The sequence below is a fragment of the Pseudopodoces humilis genome, chromosome 24, assembly GCF_049639895.1.
Source record: "Pseudopodoces humilis isolate 2021_Gansu_Grassland_sample_001 chromosome 24, ASM4963989v1, whole genome shotgun sequence".
In the NCBI taxonomy this organism is placed as follows: Eukaryota; Metazoa; Chordata; class Aves; order Passeriformes; family Paridae; genus Pseudopodoces; species Pseudopodoces humilis.
In genome coordinates this window covers 5,529,466-5,554,201 of record NC_142223.1, presented here as the reverse complement: position 1 = coordinate 5,554,201, position 24,736 = coordinate 5,529,466, and the positions used below count along the sequence as shown (strand labels likewise).

The 24,736-nt window shown below is 43.4% G+C and overlaps 1 protein-coding gene across 2 annotated transcripts in view; it reads left to right on the top strand.

Moving 5' to 3' along the window:
* MIB2 (MIB E3 ubiquitin protein ligase 2) overlaps positions 1-24,736 on the top strand; it is a 40,194-nt gene that overhangs the window by 1,065 nt on the left and 14,393 nt on the right. For both annotated transcript variants that reach the window (XM_014259181.2, XM_005530422.3), the window contains exons 2-6: positions 11,178-11,528; positions 12,454-12,625; positions 19,928-20,034; positions 21,822-22,016; positions 23,250-23,392. In XM_014259181.2, coding sequence (XP_014114656.1) covers positions 11,282-11,528; positions 12,454-12,625; positions 19,928-20,034; positions 21,822-22,016; positions 23,250-23,392 — 864 coding nt within the window. In that variant the 5' untranslated portion in view covers positions 11,178-11,281. The remainder of the gene's footprint in view (positions 1-11,177; positions 11,529-12,453; positions 12,626-19,927; positions 20,035-21,821; positions 22,017-23,249; positions 23,393-24,736) is intronic.

Below are 24,736 nucleotides of genomic sequence, written 5' to 3'. Positions count from 1 at the left end.
AGTTCCTCTAAAGGTTATTACCTCAGATCTTCTTTTATAGACCGATATGTACAGAAAAGTAAAACTCTTATTGGTTAGTAAAATAACACATCACCATCATTGGTCAGTGGGGTACACTGCCCTCGACCTTCTCTTGCAAGAAAACAAGAAACTGACAAACAGCACCTGCAAGGCTGTCTTCTATCTCTGAGGATTATTTTAATTCCTCATGATTTCCCAGGCCACTTTCTCAGGTGAGACTGAGAAAGTTATGCAGCCTTCTTTTCCACAGGCATATTTTGCTCATATTTAGCATCCGTACTCCTCTGTTTAGCAGCTCCATGGTTTCCTGAAACTGCTTGCTATGAAGAATGATGGTGTTCATCCTTCTAGGACCTTCCTCTGTGCTTGATTACCTGTTGAATTTTTCATTCATGGTTTCAGAATCTGGAGGAGTGAATTGTCAAGGGATGCAGCTCCTGTAAATAACCCACATCCCACATTTTTATGATGGGAATGATGCTGTGTGACAAGTAGATAATGGAGATGAGAAAGGGGAAGCTTCCACAGCCTGGGCAGAGCTGGAGAGGTTCTTGCCCTGTTTTGAGCTTTGCTTTCTGCTCTGAGTTGTAGGTGTCTGGAGCAGGTGACATCTTTTGGGCACATGGTGGTTCCTTAAAAAAGTTATTTTTTAACTTACAGGACAGTAGTTGGGTGTCAGGTAACTCTCTGTAGTCTCAGCTCTACCACTGGTGTATCGTCAGTACCCTATGCCTGTTTTTCAGACTGATTTAATTATGTGGTGAAAGGGCAGGAGTTCCTTTAGGGTGCCTGCAGCATTATTAGCAGCTTCCCAGCTGTTATTTAACAGCATCACCACAGATTCTGTTTTACTGAAGTTATTCCCTTTTTGGGTTTCACAAAGGTAAATGTGTTTCCTATCCCTTCCTCTTTGCACAGCATAGCTCTGTGAGTCACTGCCATGAGAAGGAGCTTCATATTTGTGTGATATTTGGCTCGGCACAATTGTCTGCTTATTCTGATATTGCTGTATGGCATCATGTTTTGACATTTATTTTGAGTGCATGTTTGGAGCTCTGTGGTTGCAAAAATCCTGTGCCAAATTCATGCATGAAGAATCTGTTATGCTCCTGCTTTGGTCTGCAATGGCCACTGCTAGGATTGTTTGGAAGAACTGGGATGCCTTTTCCACTAAGACTTTGTCAAATGTCTTGGAAACTGCAAAAAACTGTGGGAGTACTGTAAGTGTGATGGCTGCCGTTGTTGCCTTCCCTTTTTCTTGGGAAGGGGTATGTCCATGGCTTTTTAAGCTGCCTTAATCTAGAAAGTGGGTGGCTCCAGGAGCACAGAATGCTCAGAGCTGTGGCTGATGCCTCAGAAACGAGCTCATCTCCCTTGTGTTTGTGCATGTTTGATTTTATTGCTCACAGAGGCTGGTCCTGGTGGTTTCTCCAGAGTTGAAGGCTTTCTCCAGCCCAGTTCAGCTCTCTGATGTTGTGTTGTCCCTGCCTGTTCCCATCAAATCTGTTTGCCTTGCTCATCATCTCTGCTCCAGAAGTGCTCCTGGGCTCTGGCAGGATTCAGAGATGGGCTTAATGTGGCTGTGCCACTCACAGTAGCTCTGATCCTGCTCTTTCCCTTCAGTTGCTGTTTTCCAGGGATAGAATGGAGAGTCCTGTTTGAATTCTGGTTGTTTTCCAAGGATTCTAATTCATGGCTTGTCAAGGGTGTTTTTGGAGAGGCCAGAATTATAATACAGTGTTCTCAGAGGGAGGCCAGCACACCTTTCCATACATTCTCCCTGGAAGCTCTGATGGGAGAAAGATCATTGAATTCTCCTTAAACAAAAAGAAAGTGGAGTCTGTTGTTTCTTGGGAAACTTGCAGAATTTAAATATTTTTTTTTCCCTCTCTACTAGTGTTTGAAATTTCCAAGAGCACAGAAAAAGTCTTCCAGAGATTAGACTGGAAAATGCAATCTGTGAAGTTACATTGATGTGCTGGCAGGATAGTCAGTTGATTGATCTTAGACCTTGGTCCACATTCCCTGATGGAATTCCAAGGGAATTAGGGATGTGTGCTGGATCAGGGGTTGAAACTTCCTTCTTTTCCTGTGACTAAGTCATGGAGAACAGAACTTGGAGTTGGGATATGTGAGCTTTGTTCCTGGCTCTGCCACCAATCTCACGTGTACCTATGGCTCCATTTCCCATCTGCAGAGTGTTCTTGGATTCTCCAGAGTCCCCAGAGCACAAAGAAGACATCTGGGTCTGTAAAATGCACAGACCTGGAGGTGAATTGATGGACATGCTGACCCTTAAACCTTGCTTGAATAAGGAAGGCAAGAGCTCTTCCTCACTTTGTTCTGCTCCCACATGCCTGCCTAGCCAAAGGCATGTCAGGAGAGATTAGACTTAAACCTTCTGATCTGCTTTCAGAGCACAGAAAGGGCAAGTTGCAGGCTGAAAGCAGGCAGGAGTGCAGTGCTAACCATTCTGGAAGCCTGAAGGGGAATCTCAAGTTGGTAGGATGAGCTATCAAGGCTCATCAGGGATCCAGCAAGTTTTATGCTCCAGCTCCCTCTGTGCCAGGCTGAAGGAGATGCCTTTTGTTTGGAAAAATTGGAAGAGGAGGAAAAATTGTGTTCCTAACTCAGAGGATTTTTTAATCCCCTTGTTCCACCAGTGCTGAGGGTCTAAATGTCTGTGAGCAGCCCTACTCCAGAGCCACAGTTCTATGTTTCCTCAGCCTCACTATTCAGTCACCTCTCAGTGCATCAGAATTAATTCCTCCTGATTTTTTCACTCCTGCTGTAAATCAGGATTTTGATTTTTGAATGACTTTTGGGGACACTTACTGACTTTATGGACAGGCAAGGCAAACATGTCATTAGATTGGGGTTTCATGTACGCTTAAGTGCTTGAACTCAGATTTTAAGAGTAAATAGGAGTTGATAGCTGGTGTGAGAGAGATGCAGACCTGAGCTTTACCAGGGCTCCACACCATCAGCTCTGGGCCAGATGGTCTTGCCTCTGAGAAATATATTAGAGCAATGTCAAGGAAGAGCACAGCATAAATCTGCTGCCAAGACAGATTTCTCACTGTTGGAATATGTTTCTGTCTGATCCTCTGTTTCTAGATGATTGAAAATAATTCTGGAAGGGATCTTGCTGAGGCTACCTAGTGCATCCTTTTCCATGTGGCATGGTAAAGTGCACTGAAACCCTTCCTGATGTATCTGTTAAGCTTGTTCTTTAAGCAGTGGAGACTTTCTAGCTCGCCTGGGTGGGTTCTATTTGATTTTATTAAACTTTTTTTTAATTAAACTTTTTAAATATTGTGGCTTTTGTCTGTGTTCTGGGCACAGAAACAAGGGATGCAGGTGGTTGATTATTGACGTCTTAGTGTCAAGGGCCAGAAAAGTGATGGTGATTCCTGGCAGGAGATGGAGAGGAATCACTTAATGCAATAATACTGAGTGTTTGTTTCTTTACCACAGAGATCTTCCATGGAAAAGTTAAAATACCATTCTCCCATTTTTTTTTCTGTGCAAAGACCTTAATTCAAACTTAGCAAATAATTGCTTTTTTTTTTTTTTTTTTTTTAACTTAAACAACATTACCTAGTGGTTCTGTGTGTGGGCAGGGAGTATTTGTTTTTACTGTAAAGCAATGTAAATTTAACATGCAGATCTGCTATTGAGGAAAAAGTGGATTCTCATCAGCTGCTGAGCTTTTCCAAGGCTCCAGGCTCAAATCTGCAAACTGTCGGCTCCAATTAAAGCAAATGGCTGGAGCTGTTTTTTCTCCCTCCTGGAAAGAACACGGTTCATCAAAAGCCAGAAGGAAGTTTCAACGGGTTCATGAGCAATTATCTCATGGGATGTAATAAGAGAGATCTACAAGATGCCCAGTGTGAACTTTCTCTTTTAATCACTTTTAATTCTTCACTGGGCGCACAAGTGCTGTTCTCAGCAATTTGAAGCCTGAAGTTTTCCTGTGGAGTAGAAGCTGGTAGAGAGAACTTGTGCTTTTGTAGGGTTTGATTGATGTTGATGTAGAAATGTGAATTTTGAGCATCCCTGAGCTAGCAGGTGACATTCCACCTTTTTTGTGTGGGGTGGGTTAATCCTGGCAGGCAGCTCCCTTTCATCCTAGTGGGATAGGGAGCAGGACTGGAAGGGTAAAATTAAGGAATTCCTCAGGTGCAAGGATTGCTTGGGAAGACAAAAAAACTCCAAACATTCTCTTTTCCTTTTTCTTCCCCCATTTTTTATTGCTGAGCACCTGTGGTCACTCGGGGGAAGGTGCCCTGGCTGATCCCTCCCAAATTCCTGTGCACTCTCAGCCTCAGTGGGAAAACCAGAAAAGGCTTTGATTATTCAGCCCCAGCTCAAACCCCCTGTGCTGTCAGCATAAATCCAAACCAGAGAACCAGAAAAGCTTCAGTTAAGTAAATTAAGTGAATCCTTGGCAAACCCAGTACCCTGTGGTGTGCCACAGCTTCTGGTGGTGGCAGCCTGTGCCAGCTGTTTATTTGTGGTTTATGGTGGTGTTTCCTAAAGGTGGTGTTTGCATTTCAGTGTTTTAAAGCAAATATTGACCATTGTGCAATCCAGGTTCATTTCATGGTTTAGTCCTGCAGTTAGCACAGAGCTGATTCATGAAAAACATTGTGCTGTGTCTTTGCTCCTGGGTGATCACTGTCACTTTCTGTTAATTAATTCTGTTACTCACTGCTGACAAAAAGCCCTTTTCAGTCCACAGCTCTCAGTAATGAAGCCAGTTTGGATTTTGTGCAGATCAGTGTTAAGTTTTTGGAGCAGGTTCAATTTTCTGTGCCCATGGTCATCACAGGGGGGTTGAAATTTGAGTTAAACTGAAGGTTCAAGGCCAGCTCAGTTCAGTTTTTGTGTCCACTGCAGCTTTTGGGTCCTGCCATACTCACACACAACAAACCTAAAGTTTATGATTTGTAATTTCTCTCTAACTTCTTCCACCTTATTTATTTAGATCATTTACTATGAGGTTGATGCCCATCTTTTAGATAACCGGAATGCTGGAATGAAGAGTTTGCACAAAGGTACTGCTCCTGAATATTAATAGATTTCCTGGGGCTTCCTTTAGACCTGCATCCTTTAACAATGTGAAGGAATAGATGGAAAAGCAGAGTGAGAACTACTCAAATATTACTGAAAGGAAAAGGAACAACTCAGTGCCAAAATGCAACCAGCATAAAATGGAATGGAAAATTCAGTTTGGGCAAAACAGATCAATGGGCTGGCATTTGTAAAGGCCAAGTGTTGATTGCAGAGATAAAATGCTCGGTGGGGACTCTGGGCCTGACTGGTTATTTTTAGCATTTCCTCCCTATGTTTCAGGATGTGCCTGCTCTCATGCTGGAATGACAAGAGCAAAGGCTTATTAATCACCTGTTTTATTCTGTTTATGTAATACAGTTAAATATACTCTGGGAGCACATGAGGTTTGGGCCCTGGAAATTATTTCACCTCATGCAGGTGGTTTTTTTGGGGGTTTTTTTTTGGTTTTGTTTTTTTTTTAATTTATTTTTTGTTTTGTTTTTTTTGTTTTGTTTTGTTTTGTTTTGTTTTTTTTTGGTTGGTTGGTTGATTTCACCAGTGGCAGTTGCCCCTTCTCTGATTTTTTTATTTCAGCACAGACTGATTTATCAGTAAAAAGGCTTTGTTTATCTCCTGTTGGTAATTAAGCCGCAAAAGCAGCATCTGCTTCTCTCTCCCTCCTCTATGCCAGTGATGCCATTTTGCAAAATTTTAGTCCAAACAAAATTCCCTGCACAAGAAGGGAAGAAAAGTGTCATTGAGGCCTTGTGGCTTTTCAGGGGAATCTCATGGAATTCCAGACTGGTTTGGGTTGGAAGAGACATTAAAGCCCATCTTATTTCTGCTACCCCAGGTTGCTCCAAGCCCTGTCCAACCTGGCCTTGGACACTTTCAGGGATGGAGCAGCCACAGCTTCTCTGCTGCAAGGCACTGTCCATGTGGTGGTGGGTCAAAAGTATTGATTTCCTGTGTGTTTTGCTGGTTTTCTGCTCTGTTTTCGTCTAATAGCAACTGTATTTGTGTGTATTTAAGATTTTTGGCATGAATGCTAACTTTGATAATAATAAATTTAGCAGCTGTAGGCCTTGAGCAGAGATATTTGATCCAAGTTGTCTGTTATTAAAGAACACAAAAGTATTTATTTCTGGCTTGCAGGTAGGAAAACAGGTAGGGAACAATACTTGATGGTGCAGGTGAGCTCTGGGCAGGCATTGAGCTGTGAAATTTGGGTCAGAAAAGGGAGAAACCCTGCTGAGCCTTATTTCTGTAGGGAAATGCTCACAGGAATAGTGGAAAAAGTGCTAAAAGCCAGCAGTTTTTAAGTCAATATGAGCTAGCTTAATTCACCCATTACACCAAAATTGTGTCTGTGTTGGTATGAGGATATGCAAAATTAAGTCTTAAAGCTTTACAGTGGTGGTAACTGATCAATCTACACTTCTAATGGCTTGATAAGACTTTATTTAATGCACTGGAAGAGTCAAAGAGAATGAAAAGAGTAAGAAATGGACAATGATGTTATTTGCAAAATGTGCTGTGTGATGCTGGCTGCTTTGGGGGCTAATTAGTTGGGGAAGTTGGGAGTTTTGGAGAAGTGTGTGATTTGCAGTTGCCTGAGGAAGCATCTCTCCTGCATGGGCAAATCTCTCTAAAGTGGAGCAATTCACCTCAGAAGACGATTCGAACTGCAAAATATGTGTATAGGGAAGAAAACAAGCTGTTGTTTTTTTGTTTTTTTTTTTTCTATTAAACACTTCCTCTGTTTACCATACTGTTGAAATAATGTGATCACCAGGTTCCACGCACTGCTTACAGTTGGCACAATTATTGCAGCTAAAATGCTGTGGGCTGAAAGCTGGAGTATTTCCCTTTTCCCCAGTTAAGTTTTAGTGAGATTTCCTAAAACTGAGAGATTACATCTAGGCTGCTCCTTCCTGTGTCACAGTAGGCAAGGTCAGAATGTTAGATGAGGATGCAGAAATCTGCTTTTCTTATAATGGATTATTCATTCATGGTTATTTGAAATTCCCATGGGAAACTGATGTTTTCTCTGTGAATAATTTCTGGCAGAAATTCTCTACCTGTCCTTCACTGGAATAATTACAACCTAGACAGCATCAAGGGAGGAGTATTTGCTCCAGTGAGTGAAACATTTCCACTTAGGAAGTCAATAATGCTGCTCTGGCAAGGCTCAGACCACAAGAGTGCCATAATTAATCTCATAAAGGTTTTGAGCAGCCCTTTCCTCCTGTTCCACATCTCCTCTGCAGAGGAGATGGGAATGCAGGATGCACTTGGTGCCTTCTTGTGTGGAAAATGGAATATTCACATTAGGAAGGCATCCTCACATCAGCCAGCAAGGGGGTGGTGTTGGTTTTTGCAGCACTGACAACTTCTGTAAAAGCATCCAGCATCACAGGTGTGCAGCTGAGTTCCAGCAGCATCCAAAATTTGTGGCAAGGTGAACGGGGAAAGTGTGGGTTTGCCTTTCTGGGACAGGGCTGGCTCTACTGTTGGGATTCTCTGCTGGTCACTTGTCAGGATGTATCAGTGCCAGCCTGCTCTGCTGTTTTCAGGTAGGGAGGGATTATCCTCCTTTATGCTGGAGGGATTTACGTTTTATGGGTTTGTGGGACGGCCTGGAATGTTCTTTGATCAATAATTGCTGGAACTGGCATTGCCTTCCTGGGGATACTGAGAGTTCTAAGCCTGTGGTGGTTCATTTGTTCCTGGGGAGAGGAAGAAGGCCCAGTGAAATGGCAGAAAAGTTAAGGCTGGGAAGTGTCTATCCCCATCCAGTGCCGTGTGGAATTTGTTGCTTCCTTCCCTAAGCATGGAATACCTTCTCCCACTGTTAGTACCCACCTCCAGTTCCCTTGGATGAAACAGGAAGGGATGGTGGTGGTTCTTTTTAGGGAAAAGCCCTGTAACAGTAATTGAATTGTGCTTTTTTTTTGCATTGATGGTTGTTGCCATTTGTTTTATCTGCTTGACTGCCTTGACTGGTTCATAGCAGCCTTTAAAAAAAACCAGTTCTGCCTCTTAGTTGAAGCAAAAATAAATAAATAAATAAATAGTCCATTTTATTCATCTCAGATCTGGAGGAAGAGAGAAAATCTCATGTCGTGGTTTTAAACCAATAACTAAGAAAATTACTTATTTCTTGCTGTGAGATATGGATTAGAACAAGAGCAAAACAGGCATAAAACTTAAAAGAAAAAAAAAGAAAGTTTATTGACAAACTACAATAACAAGAACACCAGAATAAACTTCCAGAAAAACCTTTTCATCCCCTGTCTACCCACTATTCCCTTGTTCACATGACAAGAGACAAAAACTTTGGAACTTTGATGGTTAAAACAGTCCCAATTCTTGCTACAGTCTTTTCACCAGTCTTTGTAGAGAAACAGAAGTTTCTTCCTGTTAATTTATGGAGTTTCTCACAAGAAAAACTATTTTTGTTATAGTTTTCCATTGCCCTAATGTTAGCTGCTCAGAGTTGCTATTATTAGAGCCCACTCCTCCCATTTTCACATCACTCTGAAGTGTGTATGGGCCATGAGTCTAGGGATGGGATTTTTAAGGATAAGTTATTCAAAGGCAAAAAGTCTTCTTCATCTGTTTCTGTGAGCTTCACTAGCAAACAGTTTTCTCATTGCCTCTCAAGGCTTCAAATCTTCCAGCACTTCACTGTACCATAATAACTCTACTTTTTACTCAAAATTTACACTTTGAACACTCTATTCCTCCCTATATACTGTCATGAATTAAAGGAGTGTTTTCAAGACCTTATAACATTTCCATAGTTTTAACAGAAAGATATTTCAGCTTAATTAAAGCATCTTCTTAATTCTCTACCTTTTCTGAAGCTTCTTTTCTTTCCTGTCACTGGTAGTTTATAAAGTCTCTTTTCATGTTGATCACTCTCTTTTTCTCTCTCTGGATAAAAAGATTAATCCGCAAGTCTCATCTGGGTAATGAAAGAGTTAAAATCTTGCCCAAGCTGTTGTAGGTAGTTCTGTGGCCTCGGCCGGTGCAGGAGCTGGAGCCGTCTTCGATGGAAAGTTCCTCATGGCTGCTCTGGAGAGTGCAGTCGCCGTGCCCAGCCCGCTGCAGGTCTAGAGCCTCTCTCTTTCTTCACTCAGCAGTTTCTAGTGAATTTAGTTACAGCAAAAAACCTGCAGCCGAGCCAGAGATCGGCTCGGCCCGGCCCGGCCCGGCCAGAGCCCGGAGAAAACCTTCCGCAGGGCCCGCATCTCCCGGCCGGGAGACGCTGGGCCCAGCCCAGTCCCCGCCTGGCCGCATGGCCTGGGCAGGGAACGGGAGGCCTGGAGCTCTGCCACCCTTCCCAGCCAGGAAACAAAGAGAACCAAGAGAGCTCTGGTTTTACACTTTAAGGTAGGGTTCACAAGTTGATCCCACTTTTCAATGGCCTAAACTGCTGTCAATTCTCAGCAATGACTGATAATTGGTCAGGAGAAAAGACTCCAGGCAGTTCCCAGCAACTTAAACTTTCTTAAAGGTAAAGTAACTCCATGACATCTCACTAGGCTCTAAAAAGGATATTCTTTGATAACTCCTGCTCTCATAAAGACAGTAAACACTGATGGCACCTTCAGTTCAGCAATGTCACATCCAGCCCCACAAAAACAAATGAAAGAGTTGCCCAGGGCAACTTTTAGTGATGACTAGAAGGGAGGATGATGTGAAGTTCACAAGGACAGCTGGGTTTGATGCTGTTCTCATGTGACAGGTGTTTAGATGTCACAGCAGTGAGGAAAGAGAGAGGTTGAAGCTGCAGAGATACTGAAGCTGAGCAGAAATCAGGCTCACGCTGCATGCTGGAAATGTGGTTTTGCATCAAACGATTCCTCCGTGCATTCAAAAGGGGATGTTTGGCTGGAGGATGGGTTTATTTTTAGTGTTTGGTGGTTTCAGTTGCTTTTATTGGTGGGTGGGAGTGTTGACAACACATCCCAGGGCCCAGAGCTGCTCCTGCTGCTGAGGCTGAACACATCCCTCAGCTGGACCAGCTCCTCACCCTCTGCATCATGGCACTGGGGGAGCTTTGCTTGTGCCATCTGCATTATTCATCCCTTTGCATCCTCTTGGGCCTTTTTTTCAATTTTTGAGAAAATCTGGATGTTATGTATAGGTCAGGAGGAAGAGGGAGATCCAGGGATGCCTAGGGATGTTACAGGAGATTTTTACAGGCTCTACATATTGAAAGCCACATTCCTCTTCTCTGTCTTGTGCTGGTAAAGAGAGATACAGGGATTTGAGAATCTGCTTGATTTAAGAATCTGATTTAATTCAGAATTGAAGATGTGCTGCATCTGTGTGTTCACCTCATTTATCCATTGTCATGGCAATAGTTGGGAAGGCTGTCCCTGTCTCACTGATCCCAGCATTGAATCTGCTGGGTTTATTGGAAGTGGAGCAACAGCCTTTCCCTGTTCCTGCTGTAGCTCATGAATAAATAACAGGAAAAGACTGAAACTAATCTGACATAGGCCATGTTTTTGAAAAACTGCTGTTACTTTGCAGAAACAGACCAGCGCTTCTTTCAAGTATTAAAACTTCTTGTATCCTCAAATTAAAACCAAAACTGACTTAAAGGGCAAGTGAAACTCCACAGTGCTGTATTAAGATAAGATGCATGTGAGGAGACTTCCTGAAAAATAGACTGACTTTTATTGTTAAAATCGTGCTGCTGCTGTTTTCTTGGTCATTTCTTTCAATTTTATTTACTGTGCTTGCTTGTTTCTGCTGCTGTTGTGTCTCTGGTGGCTCTTGTGCATATTCTTGAGTTAGGAATCAGGGGCTGGTACTTTTTGCAGACTCCTTGCCCGGTTCTCTTCCCTCATGCACAGCTCTCTGGAGCAAGTTTTTGGATATTATTGCAGATGCTGATGAGCCTGAGAAGCCTGGTTAGTTATTCTGTCATTCCCATCAGTGCTTAAGCTGTGAGAATCCCAGTTCTGAATAAAACCGAGATTTACCTCCTCAGCAGGTCAGGCTTTTTCTGCAGCCATATCATTTTGGGGGGAAATGTGATACATGGGGTGGCATCACCTAAATTCCTGTTGTGTTTCCAGGTGTGCTGACCATGCTGCCCACGACACCACGAGTGCTGCCAATGATCCCGCCCATCTCCCAGACCCCTCTGGAGGAGAAGTTTTAGGGTTTGCTGTGCAGATCTATGGACCTGGACCCTCATGCCAGCATGCAGGTCGGGATGCGGGTAGTCCGTGGAGTGGACTGGAAGTGGGGCAGCCAGGACAGCGGCGAGGGCAGCGTGGGCACCGTGGTGGAGATTGGCCGGACGGGCAGCCCCACCACACCAGACAAGACCGTGGTGGTGCAGTGGGATCAGGGCAACAGAACCAACTATCGCACAGGCTTCCAGGGGGCTTATGACCTGCTGCTCTATGACAACGCCCAGATAGGTGAGCAGAGCAGGGGACAGCCACTGGCAAAGTCACCTCCTGCCCCAGGTCACAGCTGCCCCATGTGCCGGCCTTTGGCACCTGCTTGTAGAGTGATGCTGAGCCTTGGTCATGGCCAGGACATTCCTGTTTCCCTCTGTGCAAGGGCTCTGCTTGAGCAGGGCCTGGGCAAGGGCACAGCCACTGGCACAGCCACCTCATGCCCCTTCTTTTGTGCTGGGACAGCTTTTGACACCACCTGTGCATGGCCAGAACATTCCTGTTTCTCTCTGTGCAAAGGCTCTGCTTTCCTACTTTTTCTGTCTGGGAACTGAACACTTTCACTGACTTTGTCATTCTGCAGAGAGGCCCTCCCATATCACTTCACATTGTATTATTGCATCACCTGCAATACACGATTTTTTTCCCCTTTAAAACATGCATTCATTGAGTTTCACTCAAATCCCTGTTACAGTTGTGTGTCCTAATTCTGTAAAGTGTGGATTAGAGAAGTAGGTTCATTCAGAGCAATTGTGCCAGGGTTTTCTAGGCCTTAAATAATTTCTCTTTATAAACAGCTGTTTCTATGCCCAGCACTAAGCATGGCACCCTTCTGTGAGCAGCATTTGTGCTGTAATGAACAGAGATATTTACTTTAGACATGACTGGGATAAAAAAAATGGGAATGTAAGAAGCTGAAAAGAGGTAAACACAGGACTCAGGATTTCTAAAAAAAAAAAAATTTTTCTAAAAAAATTTCTAAACTAGGATCCTAGGATTTCTAGGTGCATTGTGTTTGTGTGCGAAGTACTCCTGCCTGCCCTTGGCTCAGTGCAACGCCTTTTTTGGAAGGGTTTGGCATTCTGCAGTGCCAGAAGGGTGGTTCTAAGAGCCTGGTTTTCCCTGGAATTTGTGTAGATCTCCCATTCCCTTTTGCTCCCCCCAGGTGTCCGTCACCCCAACATCATCTGTGACTGCTGCAAGAAGCATGGGATCCGAGGCATGAGGTGGAAATGCAAAATGTGCTTTGACTATGACCTGTGCACCCAGTGCTACATGAACAACAAACACGACCTGTCGCACTCCTTCGAGCGCTACGAGACTGCTCATTCCCAGCCGTGAGTCCTCTTCCCCCTCAGCAGATATATGGGGCTCAGTTCCATCCTGGGGCTCTCCAAAACCTGCTGTGTGCACCACAGGGTTGTGCGAAATAACCCAGTGGAATCTAACTTCATAAAGAAATTAATGTAAATATATCAGGCAGTGCTCAGTTTTTACTGATTGGGTTTTCAAAGGTTTATTCTATAGAATAACTTAGTTGTTTAGGTTGGTTAGGTTTTATGATGCTGCTTGAAAAAAAGGCAGCGAACAGAAATCTGCAGAGTGTTTTTATAAAGTGACCTAAAAATGATTTCTGCTCTGCTTTCTCTCTTCCTCAGCGTGCCACCCCCCCGCCCCCCCCCCCCCCCAATTAAATAATTTCTCAGACATGCTTTGCTGTTCTCAGGCCTGACAGGGATCTTGCACTCTCAAATTGTTGATTATTCTTGGGGTCTATTCCCTGAAGAGCAGCACTTTCTCACTTACTCTTGCTCTGCACATTAAGTTTTTTTTGAGGTGACTGCTGCACTGATGCCTGTGGAACAGCATCTGTAATTTTATGCTTCTCCATGATTTGCCAAAACATGGGAAATCTGTTCTCCTGTCCTGAGGAAGAACTCAAAAATAGTATCACCAGTACTTTTATTTGTATCTCCTAAAGTGGGCATGAAGATGAATCATGTAATCCTCTTGCCTGCAGGCGAAGGAATAAGAAATCAGCTTATCTCTGTGATTGAATTTCTTTTTTATCTTATTTTTTCTTTGCCTGCCTTTGAAAATATCACTGTGCCTTGCATCCATCTGTGGAATGAAAAGTGTAATTACTGTGCTCAAGGCAGCGGTGTGGGATTTGCAGCTGCTTTTCTTGCCTTGTTGGAGGCTCTGCCTGGAGCTGATTTTGCCAGACTGCTGTCAGCCTTGGCTGATCCAGAATTCTGAGTCCTGGCAGAGGAGGGATGGTGCTGGCCAGAGAATCTCCCCTCTGAGCTCTGAGATTTGTGTTTATCCACCAGATTAGGGTGTTTCTGGAGCTTGTGTTAATATGAGAAGCCAGCCAGATCCTACTGTGAAATGAGCTTCACAATCTGATGTATTTATAAAAATAACACATCTCTATAAAAATAGACATGAGGGTTTTTTTTTCTTTTTCTATTAGTAACTACTCCAAGTAGTTACTCAGGGATGCCTGCTTGTGTCTTTTATTTGAGCTTTAAGGTACATCATTATACTCACATTTAAATTAAAAATATAAAAGGCACTGCTGCAGAGCAACCCCAATTTTCTGCCCTGTGCTGGGGATTTCCCAGCCCTGCAGGTGGGAAATTCTTTGGGCATCAGGGCTCTGACCCTCCCCAGGAGCACCTGCGATGCTGTCTGGGATCAAAAGGCAGATTTCTGGGTAATTTCTCCCCAGCACTCATCCTCCGTAGAACTTGTTCCTTTTTTTTTTTTCTGAGGAATCTGGGTGGTGGAAGATGTAAATAGTGACTTTCCCTTCCAAGGCTTGTCTGTGCCTGTGTCCAGGCTGCTGCTGGAGTTGGGCAGCGCAATTCTTGCTGTCAGGATAAAAAATGGATTTTGGAGGATGGCCAGGAGCCCTGCCAGGGCCAGAGCTGGACTTTCCCAGAAACCGCAGCTCCTCTCTGGAATCTTACGGAAGTACTGGAGAGCTCTTTGAAGGCAGAGCAGGATGTAGTGTCTGATGATGCTTTGGTGGGTTTTTGGTTGGGTGGGTTTTTTTTTTTCCTAAATAATTTTGCCTTTTTTAACTTCTCTTTTTTTTTCTGTGAGTGTGGCTGGTTGAGTGGTTAGAGAAAATGTGATATAAATTAACTTTATTTGACAAAAACAACTCTAGGCATAGTCCAGAGTGCCTGATAACCAAATCTTTATAAAATCAGCACTATTCTGATTTACATTGCTGTGTGCTAGCAGGAATAAGGATCTTCAGAATAAAAAGCAGCTGATAAAAAATGGAAATAAAACAAAATAAAAAGAGACACAGCATGAGCCTGTCAGATGTGGCAGTGATTTCTGTGAACCTCCATAAAGGGGTAAGGATAAAACAGCAGTTTAATTGGATAATGGAACTTTCCTGCTGTTCCTGCATGGCAGGTATTGATTCCAGCTGACTTTTGGGATGGAGAGGAATTAGAAATTTTCCAGGAAGAAGTTCCCTGTTGTGGAAAGCTGCAGTTTTAAAGCTGAATGAAAGGTTCATGTTGTGGCTCTTGGAAGTCACTCAGCTTTTGGAGCAAACAGGTCAGAAATGGGTTTGGTTTCAGGATTGGACCGCCGGTGACACAATAACTGCAATAAATGTGTGTTTTCTGCAGCTTTCACACAGGGAGCTGGCAAATCAAATCCCTTTTACTCAGAAATGCCTTGTAGTGCAGGGGCAGGAAGCAGTGGGAACATCTTTGCTTTAATGCAAATGTGATTTGTTGGTCCAGGGCTCTGGAGAGTGCTCTGCATTAAGGATGGAATGTCCTGGTGTGAAACAAAGGGCACGGAGCACCTTTGAACAATGCCAAGGAGAGGATTTCTGTGGAATAAGGGAGGTCTGAGCTGTGGAAACACTTTGCCTTAGGCACTGCAGCATCCTTTTCAAGAACAGAAATTGCCTGCTTTATGACTCACTGGGACTATTGCTTAGATCACTAATCTCTCTTTTTCTTCTTTTTTTTTTTTTTTCCTTCTAAATTAAGTAGAAGATAAAATCTTCAGCAGTTCCCTAAGGACAAAAAGAGAAAATCAGAGTATTTAAAAGTTGTGATAAATGCTGTATGGATTTGGGTTTTGTTGTTGAGTCTCCTTTAGAGACCAGGATTCTCCCACCTCCTTTCTCTGGCAGGGCTTGGGGATCCTTTGCTTCTTCACAAATTCCTGCTTCTGCTGCCAGAGCCACCCTTGGCCACCTGAACCAGGCAAGGCCAGAACACCTGGTTTGTAGCAGGTCACTAATCCCAGGATTTAGGAGGATTTAACCCCAGACAGGCACTGCAGAAGACTCACAATCAGTTTTCTAAAGAGGCTTTGAAGATACCTTTACTTGAAGGCTATTTCATCTCTTAAAATGACCTGAGTTTGATCTTGAGGTGATAGGAAATGCTGATTTTTTTTTTTTTTTTAATTTTGCTATTTGAGGTAATCTCTCCCTGACCTCCTAATTTGTTATTTTTTATTGGTCTTGTTTGATTTGAATTTTATGGCTGTTGTGGCAGAGGCTCTCATCCTTGGCTTAAAAGGATGGAACAGCATGGTTTTACTGAAGAGCTTTTTTCAGAGTTGTTGTATCCATTTGCTGATTATGTGCTTAGTAATTGGAAGATAAATCAGTGTCTGTGGCAGGGCAGCAAAGCAAAGCTCATCAAGTTTATATTAGAGCTGGAAAAGTCAGGCACACTCTGGTGAGTTGTGCAAATAATCAAATCTGAGGTAATCTCATGCAAAATATGAATGTTGTTACATTCCCATGCAGCAACATTTTGCTTGGATCACCTGCTCAGGCTGGGGCTGAGTTGAATTTCAGATGTGGTACATTTTACCCAGGCTGTGTTCTAGCCTTCTCCACCAGTAAATCACAACCTCAGTAGTTTTTCACAAGCCCTGGTTGTTTTTTTTCCCTGGCAAACAATGGAGCTGGAGGAGCCAGTTAGTTGCACAGGGAAATGTTTTGTGTAACCAAGCACAAGAAATACAAATATTTTCTCCCATTGTGTTTTATGCTGTAGTCAAAACAGAAATTGCAGTTATTTTCATCTATAATTCTTAAACCAGTTCTGTCTGGTGGAGTTACCAGCTGGATTTGGAAACCAGATCCAGGAACAAGTGTGTGCTCTGATTTAGTGCAGACCCATTCAAGGCAGCTTTAATAATCCAGCCTTCCATCTGTGGCTGCTTCTGCTGAGGGTTGAGCTAATCCAGCAGCTGAGTGACAACTGTTGTATGTTTCATTACTGGGCAATAAAGGGATGCAGGTTTATTTGCATAGTAACCTCCTCAACAGGTGTTTATGCAGTGGCAGTTTAAGCTAAGAAATTTGGGTGAGGAATATTTGGAATCAAATTAATTTTTTAATATGAATTTATTATTTTTTATCTGTTAATGAATTTGTGTGATTTTACTTTAGGAAAAAAAACACGGTGATTTACAAGATAAACTGCCTGTGCCTCCTTAAAAAACCCCGAACTTGAACACCAAGGTGTATTGTCATACTGGGGCTTTCCTTGTGTAATTTGGGTTATTCTGTTTGATTCCTAGAACATGGATTGTTTTTCCATGACATATATTATCTTTATCTTTTCTGAAATTACATGATCAAAACTGCAAGCAAGAGAAACCTTCACTGAACCAGCTTTAGCCTGGATTTTGAACTAATAATGATGTTTTGAGGATGACAACAAGACATTTTCACTCTGTGTGCTCAGAGGTGTTTCTGCATCTTCTCAGTGCAATATTCTGCCTTTAAGTGCTCTGGATGAATATCTCTAAGAGCACAGTTGTGAAAAACTGTCTGCAGGAACCCTTTTAGTTTCCATGTAGTAGTCTTGGTCTGAAACCTTTCCTGCTGTGGCTTTCCAGAATAGGATTTGATCCGAGTTACTTTGGGGGTTACCAAAAAAACACAGCTTTTACTTAAAAGGATGTGTTACAAAGATACAGCTGGTTTTGTGAAGAACTGGGCCTTGTCAAGGAAGCAGAGGATCGAAAAGAAAAAAATCTAGGTAAAGACAGTTCCTGAAATAGGTTTCTGTGATCCTGATCTCTCTCCAGCGTCCTTGTCTTAGTCTGGCTCCTGCTTGAGCAACCAGTAGCCATCTGTCAGAACTGTCTCCCTTTATCCTTTGCTGGAAGAGTTTCAGGAAAAGCTTTGCTGGAGGGATTAGAAAACCTGGAATTTCTTGCGCTGACATCACTTTTGCCTGTAGTTCCTGCAACACCTTCATGTTGGCTTTTCTGGAGGTGGATCTTTGTGTGTCCTGGCAGGGATGTGGCTTTGTGTCTGCCATGAGTTGAAAATCTGGTTTAGAGCTGTGCCTTTCTGAAGGGATTGTACCACAGTGATTAAATTTATCCCGGGGGTATTTTTGCATCACCCTTACAGGGTGACCATCCTTCCTGCTTCCTCGTCCCCTTCATTGTGTTTATTTCTTCAGATAAGAACTTTGTGCAGCAGAAAGGTCTCACAAAACACATCAACGATGCCTGGTGCGAAGGAGCTCTGCCTTGCTGCTGCAAATTAAAAGTAGTTTTTGTTTCAATTTCTCCAGATCAGTTGATTTGGATCTCCCATCCCTCTCTTTAAAGCAGGGGTGATGCTGCTGTTCCAGATGCTGCAGCAGAGTTCTCAGGGATGTCAAAAGCCAAATAAGCACCTCAGAGAAACTTGAGCACAGGCAGAACATCCCCAGGGAGTGGTTCCCATCGTGCTGGAGAGAGCCATAACTTCATTCTATACAGTACATGCTCCCAAGTGCTTTCTGGGCTCTGCAGTAATTTAATATCCTTGGAATTTGTAGGGCAGAAATGGCTGCAGACTTGTGCTATGGCAATCAACATTGTTATTAAAGGCAGTACCACAGTGATTAAATTTATCCCGGGGGTATTTTTGCATCACACGGAGTAACTTTGGTAGTTATCCAGTATTTGGAGCAAAATGTTGAATTAGATTGGTAAGAATCATTGGCTGAGGAGATCTGGTGCTTGCATCACTCTGGTGGTGCTGGTTAGCAGTGGTTTAATGCAGGGTCAGAATTTTGGTAAGGCTGGTGAAGGAGGACAGTTCTGGTGGGTGGCCCCCAGCATTTTCAATCTGACAGAAGATGGAGTTTCTTACATTTTCCTTCTTTAAGGAAGGTCAGCTTCCTAAATTGATCACAGCTTTGTTTTTTTGGTCCCCATCCACAAATTTCAGAGGAAGTGGCAGGTTAATGTGAGAGTGTTGAGCTGGGGAATGACCACTGTTACATGATAATCCAAGAAGGTTTTTCTTCTGCTAAGAATAGAGTGAGTGGTGGGTATTTTGCTATTTAAGCATCTTAAGCTCAGTTTGGTGCTTTATTTTACTGTCACTAAGAATCTTTGCGTTGAATCTCATCCCATGTGAGAGAAGGGTTTGGAAGAGAGAATTATTATTTTTATCACTTTGTCTCAGGGCTTGGCTTAGACATCTTTGATAAATTTTTAGAAGAACATTGAACAAAATGCAGTGAGAACATCTGAGCTGTTTCAGAGGCTATACCCAAATCCACACTGGTTTTTGAAGCCAGTCTGTAGTGCCTGACACAGTGCAATAAAATGAATGCTGAGCAGTGGCTCTTTATAGCTGAGCTTTTTCCTCCACTGTCATTATCTTCTTTCATAACAATATCCAGCCTTGATGGTGCTTAAACCAGGCATAATCTCAACCCTCCAAATACAGGGCCCTCATCTTTCTCCTGTTAAGCTCCAGCCTGGGTAATTAATGAACATTCAGTGATTATAAGAGCAAGGCATAAATAATCTCTCCCTCTTTTGAAATATGAGGCTGTAAACCACAGGTGGGAGATCTGGAGATAGGTTAAGAAACGTAAAAGACTTAAGCATTTGCTGGATAAGTAAACAGTAAGTTCAAGCATAAGCTTTTTATCCTCCCGAGTCTCCATCTTCCCTCTGGAGGTATTAGATGGAAAATAAATGCAGTGCTCTGAGGTCAGCCCTACCCCCAGGAAGCTTCCCCTCCCCTTGCCCTGTGGAACAGCTGCTGAACGTGGGTTGCTCTGTCTGGGCTGGGAGTTGCCAAGAGCCTGTCTGGCTCCAGGGGCATGGATTGGGGCACTTTTGCAGTTACCTAGAAAAGGGGATTGTACCCTGGGTGAGCAACTAGGCAGGTCCCTGTGGATTTTGGTGGCTTGGTAACTCATGAGAAGACTTTGTGGCAGCCTGGGGACAGCACACACAGAGCCAGCAGATAGATTGCTGTGACATTATGGGAATTGGGAGCTGCTTTAACAGGACATCAGACCCCCTGTTCACTATCACGTAGGTACCTTTTTCTTTCTCCCTGCCGCTGGAGGGGGGTGTGGGATGCAGGGCAGGTGGGAAGGTCTGTGAGAGTCTGGGAATAGTCCAGCCACTGCACTGCTGGTGTGAGCTGCTCTGATTTTCTGGTTACAGAATGTGCTGAGCTCCATTAATGCCTCTGTGCAGGCCCAGTAATGTCCATTACCCTAAAGTGAAGGATGATCCTCATGTGACAGCTGTCAGCTGGAACAGAGCTTTGTCAGTGTCTGTAACAATAACAAATTCACTTATTTCCTCTGATTTTGTTTTTCCAGGGTCCTAGTGAGCCCTCGACAGAATCTGACTCGCATCACATTAAAAGGGACTTTCCAGGGGGCTAAAGTGGTCCGTGGGCCTGACTGGGAGTGGGGTAACCAGGATGGTAAGCTGCCTTTGGGATGTCCTGTAGAACACCATTTAAGTATACGTATATGTATATATGTGTGTGTATATATATGTATATATGTATATATGTATATATATATAGATATAGATATATATGTGTGTGTGTGTGTGTGTGTATGTGTGTGTGTGTATTTTTTTATGTATATATAAAGTATTCTTTTATTTTTGCTGGTTAAAAATCCTCATCTTGAGCAGCAGCTTCTAGGGGACTTGTTCAGGTGATGCAGGTGCCTGTTCTTTAGAGTAATTAATATCCATGGTTTCCTTTTTTTTGTTGTTTGTCACATATCTGTGACATAAACCACATCCAGGGTGTGGGGAGGAAGTTTTGCTGCTCATCTTTCATAGATGTGAAAACCACTGGGAACCATCCTGGAAGCTCTTGTGTAAAATTGTAAATGCACACCATGTTACAAGAAAATGAAGACTCCTCTCTTCTTGAAAAAGCTTTAATTGATAGTGGAAAGTTTATCTGATTTTGTGTACAGTATCTATTTTCTTTGGGGGTTCTGTGGAGTGTTCTTATTTGGATACTTTCAAGAACAGTGAGGAGAAATTATCTCTAAGGAGGGTTTCACATGCTGCGCTTGATGAAAGACTCTGTGATTACTGGAGAGTGGTTCCAGCTTTCTACAGGAATTGAAACCTTCAGGCTGAAAATGCAGTGGGACAAAAATGCCTTTTTATAGCTGCTTTTGGGTTGTAATACTTGTCCCCAGGTCCCTGATAGCAATTTCTGTGTGGTGGTCCAGGGCTAAGGGACCTTTCCTGCCCATTTGTCCCAGAGCCCTGCACACACACTGTGGTGTTTACAGCTTCTTTTGCCCCTGAAGAATTAACTCAAAAGTTCAAAGGTTTCCAAAGTTGACTCTGCCATTTATTGCAGCTCTGAGTTCAGCAGAGGATGTGGATTCTTGCAGGGTCTGAGTGCAGAAGGAGCTTATGCTCAATACAGCTTATCCATCCTTTTGAGTTCAGAGCAGCATTTACATGTCTGAGACTTGTGTTGCTTATGGTGGTGCTGACCTGAAAGCAGCTCCCTGAGCAGGAGCAGTGAGAGGAACTCTAAATCCCCCCCTCAGCTGTTCTCTGGTTTTGGTGGAGCTGCCCCCATCCACAGCCATGTCATGAGTAGAACTGCCACCAGCATTTGTATTGTGCTTTTTAGATGTGCTGGTAAATGAGGAATTCAGCTCCGTCAAAGCTGTTAGATTTCAGGACTTTGTAGACAATCAGAAGTTCCTCAGTGTGACAGATGTTGCTGTCCCTGTTTGGGGAAATGCTGGGACTTGCCCAAGTGCACCACAGAGTGACTGTGGGGTTGGGAATCTGCAAACCCTGGTTGCCTTCATAAGGCTCGGGTGTTGTCCCTTGGGTCAGAGCACAGCCCAGTGCTCAGCCATGTTCACCTCCACACATCCATCCTCCTGTTCTGGATTCTTCCAGCTGCTCCTTGCTTGAAGAAAACAAAGTTTATTTGATGTTCCCCCACATGGATGGTGTTGGGGAGAGATTTAAAGATCCTGGGTGGGTTTTGCAGCACTGCTGAGTTTTTTTTTGTTGCCACAGTGTGGTGCCATGACACCATGTGTGTGTTCTCTAACTAGGCCATGCTCCTGCACAGCAGGAATTCTCCACAGAATCATTCCAAAATGAACGGCTCGCTGGGTTTCAGCAAATTTAATGCAGAGATTCCCTCCTAAGTGGTCAAAATGAGTTGTCTCATGATCCAATTTTCCTGACTTTCACTTCTTTTCCCCTCAGGGGGTGAGGGTAAGACTGGCCGTGTGGTTGATATCCGGGGCTGGGATGTGGAGACCGGCCGCAGTGTTGCCAGTGTCACCTGGGCAGATGGAACCACCAACGTCTACAGGGTGGGCCACAAGGGAAAAGTGGACCTCAAATGTACTGTGGAGGCTTCTGGGGGCTTCTACTACAAGGAGCACCTCCCAAAATTAGGTGGGTAGAGACAAATCTTTGCTGAGTGAAGTCTTTGTTGAGAAGTTGTGATTGATGTGGCCATTGGCACTGAAGACATTTTTTGTTTGGAAGACATAAAACCACCTCCCAGTTTTCTAAAGTTCTCCCATAATGACCATAATTTGAGAGAATTTGGTTTGTGTGTCAACATACTGCTTGATCTCAGAGTGCTTCATGAAATATTTTGGACTTTCAGTAGTAAAACCATCAGATACCCACAGTTGTATCCCAAGGAATACAAATTCTGCTGGAAGTGCAGGAAATTCCCACTCTGTTACAGAGAATTCAACTTTTCTCACTTTTGTTACATTTGCCGATCCAGAGCTTTTCATTCTTCAGGCAAGCTGTTGTCCACTGTGCTTTTAGAGAGCAAATACTCTCCTGGTAGAGCCAAAAGTGGAATGTGACCAAAGGAAGACTTTGAAGAATGGAACAGACAAAAATTAGAAAAAGTGATGGGAAAAGGTGATGTTTGTACTGGCAACTTGCTGCAAGCCCCCTTTCCTCTTAAGTCCAAGGAAGCTCCTTGTGGTTTTGGACTTGAAACTTTTTTTTTTACTCAGGTGTAATGTAGTTGTGGGGTTGTTTTTTTTTAATGAAGTGCAGGGACCATCTTTGACCTGAAGGAAACCAGAGGGTCCTGTTCTCGTGTTTGCAGCAGCAGAATCAGGGTTTTTATCCGACTTTTCAGATAAAACTTTTCAGGTAGATTTTTATCAGTCTTTCTCACACTTTTCTCTCCCTGAGCAGTTTGGCAAGAACATGAGGCAAGGGAAGGGTTGGGTGAGGAACTTACTTCTGGGGGTATGGCTGCATGGGAAGGGTAGGAGGGTAAGGAACTCCTCAGAGTGAATTCTTTGCCTGCCTGTGGAGAGCAGAACTAATTTTGGGTGCTGTGTGGGTGTGACTGAACAGCAGTTGTGGGTGAATGGATTGCTAAGAGCAGTTCCTGGTGTCTGCCACAGCCTGAGAGGCATTCCCTGCTCTGCAAAGGGACAAAATGTATCTCGTTAGAGCTGCTTATGCTTTATTAATATCCAATTATAGTTAAATCCTACTGATTCCTCTGTTGCCCTATAGAGTGTATAGGGCATGAAAGGGAGTTTTCACCATTCTGCCCTAATTAATTTTCAACCCTTCTAACAAAGTGAGGCACCCAAGATGTGTGACTGCACCCTGTATGCCTGTGGGTGCTGTCCTTGTTGTCCCCAGGGAAACCAGCTGAGCTGCAGAGGAAGGAGAGCACAGACAGGCATCCCTTCCAGCACGGGGACAAAGTGAAGTGCCTGCTGGACATTGACATCCTGCGGGAGATGCAGGAGGGCCATGGAGGCTGGAATCCCAAAATGGCTGAGGTATGTCCCTGGATTCTCCCTGGATACAATTCCAGCCTCTCCCTCATTCTGCACTGCTCAGGAAGTTACCTGAGAACATCTTCATGTGACCTTAAAGTTGAATTGAATCACAAATACGGATTTTTTTAGTGATAGTACACTGGAGTCAGAATTATTTTTAGGCTCTGTTGGATGAGAATGGCCTTGTGGATCCCTGCAAAAGTCTTGGAAGCAGAAAAAAAACCCAAAAACTGCTGGTTTGTTTGTTTCTAAATGAGCCATGGATCTTTTCTGTGTTGTTCTGGATCCATTCCTTGTTTGGCTTCTTTTGTTCTGTGCATTACTGGTAATTACAGTTATGTTTTGTCAACAGTGGGCTCTGTCCCTCACCACAGCTAAAATTTCTCAGCCCATATCATATTTTTGGAGCTTAGACTTGCCTTTAAATTGAAGAGCCACCAGTCTGCAGTCACCTGTTGTTTTAAAAAAAGCCCAGAGAGTAAAGGAAATAAAGATAGATATGGCAGCTATTACTGTAAATAACATGAATAAATGCTATAAAACTATCAAGATATGTTAAATATCTATCCTGGCCCAACCTGCCCTATAGGTGGGCAGACTTTTTGAAATCAGGCTTTAAAATGTCAAGGCAAATTCTGTCATTTCAGTTTCAATGTGGAAATCTCTTAAGTGAGCATCAGCCTCTTTTTTGGGGTTTTTTTTTTTCAGCCTGGCAGGCAGGAACTTGTCATCTTCTGATGAACTTTAACAAAGCTGCCAGTGGTGCCATGAGATTTTTTTCTCCAGCTCAGGAATACACCCCCTAAAACTGTAGATTTTGGGTGTTGCTATGTCTGTTGTTGGTTGTTAAACCTCTGTGCTCCTGAATTCCTGTTGTTGGGGAATGCAGGGGAGAGGGATATTAAACAAAGAAACAGGAACCTCCTGTCACCTCAGAAACTGGCATTTTTTACCTCTTTATAAACCATGAGCTGCTCAAGACCTGCCAGAAAGAGTAGATCTAGAACCCTGCACTGCACAATTATATTTTGTTTTGTGTACCTTGCCCTTTTTCCCCCTCTCAGAATTTGCCTTGCTCGTATTTTATAATGCAGAACAAAGTTGGATTCCCTGCCCACCTCTGTCATTTGGAAAGAGGAAAACTTGTGCTGCATTTTCAACCATTTCTGCACTTAACTCTTATCCCCCTCCTCCCCCAATATGCTGCTCTTTCAGAGGAGCTTTTCCCCTCCTTTTTGCAGAAAATTTCATGCAAACATTGGAAATGCTGGGATTAATGGGAAAATGCAGAATTTAGGATTTGGAAATGTTGGGATTAACACGAAAATGCAGAATTTAGGACTG